The sequence below is a fragment of the Lasioglossum baleicum genome, chromosome 19 (genome assembly GCF_051020765.1).
Source record: "Lasioglossum baleicum chromosome 19, iyLasBale1, whole genome shotgun sequence".
Classification (NCBI taxonomy): Eukaryota; Metazoa; Arthropoda; class Insecta; order Hymenoptera; family Halictidae; genus Lasioglossum; species Lasioglossum baleicum.
In genome coordinates, this window is record NC_134947.1 from 1,065,911 (window position 1) to 1,077,694 (window position 11,784).

Sequence of the window (11,784 nt, forward strand, 5' to 3'; positions counted from 1 at the left end):
ACGAAAAATTTGAGTACATAGAAACGGCCATACGCGCGCGCGCGCACGCACACACACACATATACGAACATTTTGCTGAAAATAGTCTAAAATGACTGCAATGACCATGAAACGTGAAGATCTGCTAAAAAATCGATTTTCCATTTTCGGGGTCATTACAATAACTTCCCTATAAAATCGGGAAGTTAATTATATAGAGCCTATAGATAATACAGAATAAAATATAAACACGAAATATAATACGTATAATGTTTATATTTATATTTCGTTTTTAATTATTGCCATACTTTACCATATTGTAATCTTCTAGGTGTATTGTATAACTTCCGTAAAGACATTTTAATGATATTATCGATACATATCTAAGTTCATTCGGAGAAAATTCGTTAAAAAGCTAGAAATATTGTCTTTTAAGTTTTTCACATGAAACGTGCATTATTCAAGCTTTAATACAAATAAAGAGCACGCGTTTGGCGAATATACCTAATGTAGTTATAAAAAAACCAAGTATATTAAAAATCACGTTATAAGTAAAGAAAGAAAACCATTATTACCATTATCTATGTCATAAGAACGCAGAGTATTTGAATCTCGGATAACGCAATAACTCGTCCGCCCGAACTTGTTCTATTCTTTTCGTACCCGCCCGACGAATTCGAAGTCGAATCGAAGGGCCGCCGCCGGACTTTCTGCGACCCGACCCGATTCGAACCCGAACATCGAGCGGCCCGCACATCCCTAAATTATTTATAATTATAAATATATTATATTAAATGACCTATATTATAATAACCTATATTAGGTAATTATGATCACACTTTAAATAAGTAAATATGGCTCAAATTGTGCCGTATTTAGGCTCATTTTAATTAGAAGAATCTCACAAATACGTTGGTAATTCCGTAAAAAAAGATTGAAAAATAAAAAACTTTCCTATGTGCATTGATGTAATCGGTACGCAGCCTTTTGAACTGTGTCGGCTGCCTCGTACCTCAGTCCCTGTTTGTCGTTTACGAGCTGTCGTAAAAAAAGTTCTGGTACATATGTTGATAGTCTAAAAATATGATCAATGCTATTTTTCAATTTCTCTAAAAAACCTGCATTTGTCGAATTTTTGCGTGTTTTTCACTTTGTGTAATTAACATTTTGAACCAAAAAATCGGGAAAAAATCTCAAATATCAATTTCAATTAAATGCAATTATATGATTAAATTAATGCAAGTAAATGGGGAAAATGGACCGAAAATTGAATGGCACAACGGCTGTTTAAATAATTCGAAGGACTATCTCGTCCGGCTAGGCCCTTCATTCCAAATTGTAATATTCCAATATTCCAATATCATTTTAAATATATTCAAGTACTATTTAAAACTATTAATGAGTTTTAACAACAAAATATTTTAAATAGAAAACTAAATTTTGACATATAAGATAAGATTATAGCAAGCTTGCTATAAATGTCGAAAACTCGAGTCTGGCCAGAGACATTCAATTTTCAGGAAACACTATTCTATGATGACGAACGGAGAAAAGGGAAGTGAAGCTCGGGGGCTTCGGTCGCCGTGGAGTGGAGTGAAACATTGTAACATGATACGGGTCGGGTCGGGTATATCGGTGTGAGACTACTAATCAAACAACAAAGCTTAATTATTTATCATTACTTTTTTATAGGATTTTCCTTAACATATTTGGTGAATTTTGTTTCTTTTTATGAAAATGATACCAAAATTATATAATTCCGATGATATTTGCTTATGCAATGAGCGACGCAAGTTTCGGACACAAAGAAGGACAGCGTCGGGAAAAGAAGAGACGCGGAGAGTCCTTATTCTTTTAAGATTTCGACTTCGACTTCGTCTGCTAGATCTTCGCCTCGTCGCACAATGTACTCATAAATGAATCATGTTTCAGGAAGTGGTTCAGTTCAGAATGAAATAAAATAATGTTACAAGCACTTTTTAAATAGCGTCATATATGGTGCAAGAAATATTCGTATAGAGTCAAATAGAATTATTTTTTTAGATATCTTCGTACGAAATACTGCCTCTAAATAACATTGTATGGATAGGAGCCGTCGAAAATTAGTTTAATTAGTTAATACTTTTATCTTGTTACTACCTCTACTTTAATAATTGCAGTCAATAATGCTGTCGAGCATTACAAGTATGGGATAAATAAGTAAAAAAATTAATTTTCTGTTTCCTACTAAGGATCTTAATAAGAACGATTGAATTTTGTCATTACACAACATAACAAAATATTTTTTAAGAATCATTATTTTATATATAACGCAATAATGTTCAAATTACTTTTAAATTCCAATACATTTGTAGAATATTACGTAGTAATTACTTCCATTTTTCCTACATCTATAAACTATCGATTATATTGTAAACAATTATTACAATGGTGATAATAAGGAAAATAAGAATGCAATAAGTGAATTATATATAGTATTATAAGGCAATTACAGAATAGGTAATGTCAGCATTCTACTATATCATTCTTCTTCAACTTGACGAATATCTCGTCGATTGTGGAACTTTTACCGCTGTGGTATATCAGATCACTGTAACTTTCCCGTTATCCCCGCGCCCACTCGCGCCCACTTACCGGTCCCGCGGAATAACACAGGGGCTGGCAGTCTTTAATAGTATCTCGTCGGTGACGGCATTCGCCGCATTAATCAGTGCGACCGTGCTGCCATCTTGCGGGGAAGCGGAATCCAGGATAGAGTGGCGTTCCAGTTGGACTGCAGAAAGCTGCATTCCCCGTGGGCTGCATCCAGACGGTTCCAGGTTGTTCCAGGTGGAGTCAACCTATGCGCGTTTTCGTCACTCCCCATGGAGTCCGTTGTGCCACCGACGAGATACTATTAAAGACTGCCAGCCTTATGGGAGTTGGCGAGCCCGAATTTTTCGGTGTTTCTTACGCCCTCTAGGATATATTCTGGCTCCATCCAGAGAAACAGAAGGCCAACGACGGCATTTTGTCGGTGAAGAAGACCACTGAGGAGATTCTCGTCGCGATGCATCGGCGAGAATGCGAATTATCACGAAACTATATCGATTATTATTAAATGTTACATTCTTCGCCATATTTCAGACGATGTTTTGGCATTATTGTGGCACTATTTCGAATTTTTAGCGACGTGGTATATCAGATCACTGTAACTTTCACGTTATCCCCGCGCCCGTTGCGCCCGGTTACCGGGCTCGCGGAATAGCACAGGGGCTGGCAGTCTTTAATAGTATCTCGTCGGTGGTTGTGCTATCAGGGTACTCTCTGCTGAAGACTACTGAGCCTGAGCGTGACCCGTTGATCGCGCGAACATACCCTGATAGCACAACGGACTCCACGGGGAGTGACGAAAACGATTACAGGTAGACTCCACCTGGAACCAGTCCACGCGGAATGCAGCTTTCTGCAGTCCAGCTGGAACGCCACTCTATCCTGGATTCCGCTTCCCCGCAAGATGGCAGCACGGTCGCACTGATTAATGCGGCGAATGCCGTTATACAGGGCAGCGCCGTCGGTAAGGGCAGATCGCACTAATGTGGCAGATGTCGATAAAGTAAATTTCTATTGTACAAATATGTAGCAGTTTTCCTTTTTACCGACAATACTGATTTTTGAATGAATATTCAGCCACATGCAAGGAGAGAAAAAAAAATAATCTGTGCAAAATAAAAATTCTCTGCATCGATTGCAAGAGATGGAAGCTAAGATTAAAATGTCCCCATGCAAAAAAAGACAAAGTGTCATATAAGGGAAAAGAAAATTTACTTTTTCTTATTTTTTAATACACCGCAGGGAGTTGGTAAAGACACATGGACAATGACACAAGGAATATATATATATATATATATAATAAATATTATAATTTTTTATTATTACTATGCTTTATTATTGGACGAACACCTAAATATCTCTTCAGGTTATTGTGATGCAAAGAATATTTGTTACGTAATGTGCACGGTGTGCCAGATATTTGGTCCATTGACACCATGCACATTACGTAACAAATATTTTTTGCATCACAATAACCTGAAGAGATATTTAGGTGTTCGTATTTAAACGGAACACCCTGTATATTGTGATTATTACACATTGTTGCCTCTGCTTCCCAAAACTTGTGGCCCGTAGCACGTTCTGGCATAGGTGGGATACCTAAAAAATACAAAGAAAATCAGTAATGTACAATATATGCATGTGTGTTGAATGGCATAATTAGATATACGTACCACGTGAAAAATTAGAGGTCTTCCTCTTCCCCGGTTGCCGCAGCTTCCTTCTCCTCCTTCCCTGGATAGCACATTATATTTATCCTGCGTTCTGTAAATTAGATTTTCAATTACACAGTGAGTAAAGGTGAGTATTTAATCTTCTTCGCTTATTGCTCATCTCAACGAATTTTCTAATTTCTGGTGCTACAATTACAAAAGTCTTCTGACGTTTTTCATCAACTAATATACCTAACTGATTCAAACATTGCAATGATATTTATAAAAAATCGATTAAAGTTGAACTACAAACAAAAGAATGTACTACCAGAAATAAAAAAATTCGATGATGAGAAGCAAGTGAAGAAGATTAAATACTTGCCTTACTGAATTGGTTTAAGCCATCATTTTGCCGATTTAGAATATTGCTAAGCTAATTCTAATCTGAATGGGCCAAAGCAGAATTGTGTTGGATTTGTTTAAAGTGATAAATGATAATAATGATAATGAAAAGAGAGTGATAAAGTGATAAAGAAACAAACAATTTACTATTTTGGACTCTACATTGAAGTGAACATACTCGCCCCGTAGCACCTCATACGTGATGGCAAATGGCACTGTCGCGTGGTGTGCCGACAAGCGTTCTCACGCTTTTTCACGCGAAGATTTTGGGAGACATTTGAGCAAAATGAAACCGATTAACCAATATAAATATGTACAAATACCTTCCGTTCTTCCTGCCTTCCACGTAGTGCACGTAATCCAAGTAATCCACGTAATCACATAATCCAAGCAAGTCAATCTAATAAATAGTCAAATAGTCAAATGCCGCAACGCAGTCCGCACTCGCGAGTGTAACGTGTAACCACAGAGCGAAGTTATGTAAATATATCTGTGATTGTGTCAAGAAAAACGCTGCATGTCACAATTTCAAAAAATTTCAGTTTATGCATTTATTGAACTTTATAGTGTAGAATTAGGTATTTACCAGAAAAAACGTCACGAAAATCAATTCAAAAGGCTCGAAAAAATAATACAATTTATAACCAATGTCCTTGTCAAAGCATTAGTGATCAAAACTTTAAACGACAATATCTCGAAGGTGAAAGTACAATGTGACATGCGGCGGCGTCCTCCTGACAACCACAGATATTACGACCGAGCTAAGCGAACGAGAACTTGCGAACTGTTGAGAGTTGAGAGAATAACTGAAAACTGCTGAAAACTGAACGGCAGTTTCCCCTTCCCTGACGTATCGTCGTATCCGTGAGCGGTGTCGACCGCGCTTGCCCGTGTTGGTGCATGTTCGATTGCACGCGCGCTACACGCAAACGTACCTCTACCATGTCCGTGTGACTACCTGCTCGACTGATCGACGCCGACGCGTTCCTTCGATTTTCACGTTGCCGAAGTTTCGGAAGCATGAGGCGAAAAGTCGGAATCTGGAGACGGCGCGCATTTGAATCTCGGGCACAGCACGCGGCGCGACGCACATTTTGCTATAACTTTTGATCTAAAAGAGATATCGAAGAGAAATTAGGCCTAATTTTTTTTGAAAAATCGGTTTTAACGATGTAAAAAGAAATATATTTTGTATTTTTTAAATAATGTTTTCGTTGATTCTTAAGGTATAGCCGGAAAAGATGGTCAGAAGTATCCAACCAAATTTGTTTTTAGTCACGTCATGTTCAACAGAAAATTATGAAAAAATTCATGAATATTCTACCGAATAGCATACACTACTGAGATTTTTTTCAAAATTTTTGGTTGCAAAATCGATTTTTAAACAAATCGGAAAACATAAAATTGCCGATTTTATGTATATACATACATCAAAGTCTTCAGTTGACCACATTTATATTATTACGTTAGTTGTGTCTCATCCTGATTATTAATGTGTATTTTTTCAGATTTTTCGGATTACGGAAACATGTTTTAAAAAATTGAAAATCTCCAAAAATTCCAAGAAAATGCATGTTTTGTATTGAAGTGTTAGAGACTCCAGTTTTATAAGAATTCAGTACTTGGATATTATTGAAGCAACCGTTCTTAATTTTTTTATAATTTTTTAGAGGTTGGGTAGCCGTTAACAAAATAAGTACATATATACGGCTGGGAATCTTCTGGCCCCGAATCGAATCCCGCATCTATAATCGTTTTGTTCGGTAAATACTTATTGCTTCGAGTTTTAATGAAAAGTTTAACCAAAAACATTTTTTAATTGTCTACATTTATTTTCAACTTAAAGAATTGATGCAGTTCGCGCTGTCGACTTTCGCTGTCCACTTTCTGTAATTGAAAAAAAAGAAACACAATTTAAGTTATGATTGCGAAGTGCAGAATGGTTTCGAGGTATTCGAAAATACCGCTACAGGTGGTCCCCTGTGTATCTATATCTTCGAGTAACTAATTACAAATTTTGTATCTATTATTCGTGATCCGAAATTTGTATCTAGGAGAAAAATTAAGGGCAGATTCGGAATCAGCGCAAAAAACTCTATAAGAATCATCCAACAGTAATTGTTGAAGAAATTTGGTGTCGCGGAGACTGTAAATCAAATGGGAAACTTTCTTCCAGCAGATCTATTAATGGGTCTATTAACTTTTTTCCGTGTAACATTTTGTTTATTTTCTCGTTTCTTTGTTATAATAAATGGAAGCTTATGTTAATTTGTTGTTCTTCATTCTTTAATAAGCCCCTTTTAATTTCCCATCAGTTTCAACTCCATAAAGTAATAGTTTTCTGTAAAATCCGTATCAATGCCTCCGGATCGGAAACTTTCTGCCAGGGGTTGTATTAATTCGAGTAACTGTAACTTTTTTAATGTTGGACTATATGGATTTGGACTTTTCGTGAGAAGTTGGAGAAATTAGTTTACTGCACGATGTGAAAAGATATGTAGTGGACATGGCGCGTTGGAAAGAGGGACTTTCCGGACGCGGAAATTTCATCCTTCTCAAGTGCGCGCTGTGGACGGTTGCATTGAGGGTTCGGTCGTAAAAGTGACGATTACCAGAACCCTGACTCAACCGTTGCAATGTCCTTGGCAGCGACGACTTTGAATTGTTTTGGGGAAGGAAACTTTCTCCTTACTCTTGAGGAACGGAGAATTCCTCCCCTTATTTTAACGGTCTTTCTCACGTTGCTAATCCTCCCACCAAAAAGGATTTTTACCAGTGGAAAAAAAGCTTGTGGCACTCGTTGAGAACGCATCGCTCTAGAGTTGCCCGCGCTACGTTAATTTATATCTCTGTACTTTGTTAGTACTCGATAGTCATTAACGTTTATAATCTAGTTTTCTCGTTATTGTTATTATTATTACATCTTGTTTTGTTTTGTTATTGTTACGTGTTATTGTTTTAATAAATATCTGTATCGTTGTCTGTTAACCACGCGAAACATCATAGACACTGAATTACCCGTCATCCTAAAGATATTTTTCCAGAAATTGCAGTTGGCCGGAATTGTAGAGAACATAGGTACTAAATGTTGCATTTCACAACTTTTTTATGTGGGGCCTATATTGAAAATTTAAAAGATAGTTATAATAATTAACCATTTGCAGCTGTTTTAATTTCGGAGCTGTTTTAACTCGAAAATGAAACATCTCGTTCTAGGTAGAATAATTTCGTTCTATACGATTCTTTTCATTTGATGGATATGAAATTGATTGTAATACCTCATACAATAATTAAAGGTTTAGTAATTGATTAGCTACCAACATGTTTAACAATGTAAACAATATTTTGCATAATGGGACAGCAATTTTTAGTGGTGATTTCGAGTCACCACTGGAGTGCTAAGGGTTAAAGATGGTAGAAATTGCAGGATATTACAACAATGACAAATATTATAAAGCAGATACGCTAACGTTACCGTTATCGCGTCAGAAGGAATAGCTGCAAGCTGCAAGTACAATTGTATAGAGTATAGAATTTCGGGGAAAACTGGGAAGAGAGGCAGAGTTGCCGGAGGATTAATTATGGCGTGGAAGAACCGACGCGACGGTGCCCGTAAGGATAATTACGGTCGCTTAGAGTGGCCGGACTATGGCAGGGTAAGACGTGGTTTCCCTCGGGTCTCAATTATCCATCGGGCCTTAATTTGTCCAGGCTGTTTGTCTCTCGATCAAGCCGGTTGGTCGAGGTCCTGGTACTGTACTTTGGAAATGAAATGGATGATTATGTGAAAATTTGCTTGTCAAACGAACATTCCGGGAAAAGGTTCAGGTAATTTCGTGCAGAAAATCCAGAGTTGTTTTGGTAACTACCCAGGACTTATTGGCCTGAGTTTTTCGCGCTGATTCCGAATCTGTTTTCAATCTTTTTCCTATACGCACAGTTTTTCAGGAACAAGGCTTTGAAAAAAAAACATATTTTTCAAATTCAAACAAATATTGTGATGTTATTATAAAAGATATTGAATTGTTCTTTCTGGCAAAAGATTCTGTAGACTTTCCCGAATACAGTGATATCCAATATTAATACATTATGATTGATTAAACGTGTTTAATCAATGATTAAATACGGAGAGATTTCGTCGCGTCGGCGCACAGTGGAAAATTTGGACCAGACTCGATTCAAAATCAAAGAACTTTCGATAGAAATGAGGTAGAGCGATGAAATTTTTTTAAAATGAAAGCTGAAACTTTGCAGAATATGGGAAAAATAGGGAAGTTATGGTACGAACGTTTTTTAACCGAGAAAATTCGTTAAACATGTAGAATTTAAAGAAATCGATTTTGCAATATCCTGAGGTCGTAGACAAATTTTGAGACCAGATTTGAAATCGGCGTGAAAAAATCTACGGGAAATGATATATAGCAAAAATTAAAAAAAAAATTTCCGCGCGTGGTATTGGAAAAACCACAATTTTCTCGAAATTGTGCAAGTTTAACGAATTTTCTCAACGTTAAAAAACGTTCTTACCATAATCTCCCTATTTTTCCCATATTCTGTAATGTTTCAGCTTTAATTTTTAAAAAATTTCATCGCTCTACCTTATTTCTATCAAAAGTTCTTCGATTTTGTCTCCGATTTGGACGAAAGGTCACACTGTGCGCCGTCTCCAGACTCTGACTTTTCGCCTCATGCTTTCGAAACTTCGGTAACGTGAAAACTCAGCCCGTCTGAGTGCCTGTTCAATTACTTGCGCGCTACACACAAGCGTACCTCTACTCTGTCTGTGTGAACTACCTGCTCGACTGATCGACGCCGACGCGTTCCTTCGATTTTTACGTTGCCGAAGTTTCGGAAGCATGAGTCAGAAAGTCGGAATCTGGAGACGGCGCGCATTTGAATCCCGGCACAGCGAGCGACGCGGCGATAACAGAACATACGGACAATAGGACGTCCTTATATTCAATCTAATCCTCTTTGCTTATATTAGGGTATGTATTCGGATAATGGGGGTACGGATACGGGAGTCTCTACTGTATTCAAAGAACAAGTAGACATAATTGAAATCGTAATTCTAATTGCAATATTTTGTAGGACTCAATATAAATAGTACCGTATACTCATCTTTTTTTATCGATGAATATGATCACTAACTAAAATAAATTCCTAATAAGATAAAAAAATGTTAACAACCCATTAAAAAGTGTTAAAAACGCGACTGAACATGTTGGTGAAAGTCCCATTTGGGGGTGAACGGAACCTTGAAGCGGGCCCTAGGATTCGGCAAGATCGCACATGTGGCGACCAGACCTTTGGGTTTCCCAGCCATCTGGAAACTATCGAAACGGTGTAGCTTCGAATAATTTTCTGCCAGGGCGGCGAAGACTTCGGTCACCGTAGCCAAGTGGTGCAATAAACACGGCCAGGTAACCCGACGCGCGTCGGCCAGCCAGACATATTGGCATGAAACCACTAACAAGTTAATTGCAGACCTTGTTTATTTTTCGTAATTGTTTCATGTAAATGACGCTAGCTGCTTCGTGTGGCGTTCTTCCGATTAAAAAAAGACTAATCTCAAGATAGAATTTGGACTGTGGATAGTGGATTTATTCAAAGTCTTCGAATAACGGCACAATCAATTTTCTACCGAAACCGAAATAATACCGGTATTCTTTCGGTTTTTCCAATGCTTAGGTTGTTCCAAATGAAATAGGAACTACAGGCCACTTAATGTTCCGTCGTAAAACCCTCCGCGCGAAGGAACAAGCGCGAGTCCGAATTCACAGGCGAGGCCGTCATAAAACATTCAGCTAAAGACCTTCCAGATGTACCTCCCAACAAAGTGATTTTTAGCCAGCCGAAAGAAGCACAGCCGATGTAGCCAGATGTATTTGGACCTTTTATACCGTTAATGTACTAAACTTTATACCGTAGCTACCTGCAACCGAACATACTCCTTGGTTTCAAATCCTTGCTTTAGTTTATTAAAAGGAAGTAGACTCGTTTTCAGGATTGCAAGGGTGCGGGATTCGCCTCTTATTCTCATCTCTCGATAATAATACAAACACGGGGTTTTTCACTAGTCAAAAACGCTAGATAAAAGAACGATCTAGAACACTATCTGCCTCAAAAGTTCTATTTTTTCGTTTACGAGGCGTAATTGGCATTATTCGGCAGCATGTAGCTATGAAAATAGCTTGTATGCTCCCGAATAATGCAAATTACGGTGACGACTAATGCAAATTTCGCCTCGTAAACGGAAAATAGGACCTTTGAGGGAGATGGGGCCCTAGATCGATCTTTTATCTAGCGTTTTTAACTAGTGAGAAACCCCGTGTTTGTATTATTATCGAGAGATGAGAAGAGGCGAATCCCGCATCCTTGCAATCCTGGAAAAAGGCTATACGGGAACTGCAATTACTCGAATTAATATTCGGACGTTCTAAAAAAGACGAGAACTTTTTTAATACTGTACTAAACGATTTGAACTTTTTTGGGGAGCTACAGCAATTAGTTTACTACAGGATGTGAAAAGAAATTTTTTCAAAAATTGCAATTGATCGGGATTGTATGAAAAAATACTAAGAGCATTTTACAACTTTTTTATGTGAGCCCATATTGAAAAATTGAAAAATACGCTTTGTAGATCTGTGTCGACTAAACATATTTTGAAAATTTCGTCAAAATCGGTTGACGTTGCAATGAGCTACAAACGTTTAAAGATGGTAAAAATCGCAGATTTTCAGCCTACATCGAAGAATTCTTACATCTTTCAAGGCCTGTCGTTTTTTCCCGCATCAACCGATTTCGATGAAACTTTCACAGTGCACATTATTTACGCAGGCCTATAAAACGTACTTTTTAAATTTTCAATATAGGCCCGCGCGAAAAAGTTGTAAAATGTAACTTTTAGTATTTTCTCTGCAATTCCGACCAAATGCAATTTTTGAAAAAATTTCTTTTCACATCCTGCAGTAAACTAATTGTTCCAGCTCCCCCAAAAAATTCAAATCGTATAGTACAATATTTAAAAAGTTATCATCTTCTTTAGATCGTCCGAATATTAATTCGTGTAACTGTACGTATTAGGGGATAATTAATGTATTACTAGTTTATTGATTTATGTGTAGGTTTACTCTTAATGTAACTGTAAAGAAAATTA

The 11,784-nt window shown here is 37.3% G+C and overlaps 1 protein-coding gene across 2 annotated transcripts; it reads right to left on the reverse strand.

Moving 5' to 3' along the window:
* Positions 1 to 3,763: 3,763 nt before the first annotated feature.
* On the reverse strand, positions 3,764 to 6,082 carry LOC143218382 (uncharacterized). 2 transcript variants are annotated; one of them, XM_076443517.1, is made up of 4 exons: positions 5,561 to 6,082; positions 4,949 to 5,025; positions 4,245 to 4,335; positions 3,764 to 4,170 (listed from the first exon to the last, which is right to left on the reverse strand). In XM_076443517.1, the coding sequence occupies exons 1-4, from the start codon at positions 5,645 to 5,647 to the stop codon at positions 4,060 to 4,062; spliced, it is 366 nt and encodes a 121-aa protein (XP_076299632.1). In that variant the 5' UTR covers positions 5,648 to 6,082; the 3' UTR covers positions 3,764 to 4,059. The 2 variants fall into 2 exon arrangements, 1 of the variants encoding a protein (XP_076299632.1); XR_013011034.1 differs by lacking the exons at positions 3,764 to 4,170; positions 5,561 to 6,082 and adding an exon at positions 5,212 to 5,539 and having other exon boundaries at positions 4,263 to 4,335; positions 4,949 to 5,115.
* Positions 6,083 to 11,784: the final 5,702 nt, after the last annotated feature.

Bases quoted from the DNA above. Each gene is read 5' to 3' on its own strand.
- LOC143218382 (XM_076443517.1), bottom strand. From the start codon at position 5,647: ATGCTTCCGAAACTTCGGCAACGTGAAAATCGAAGGAACGCGTCGGCG. The intron at 5,026-5,560 runs GTACGTTTGCGT...ACTATTTATTAG, and splicing joins GTCACACGGACATGGTAGAG to ATTGACTTGCTTGGATTATG. The intron at 4,336-4,948 runs GTATTTGTACAT...TCTAATTTACAG, and splicing joins GAAGGCAGGAAGAACGGAAG to AACGCAGGATAAATATAATG.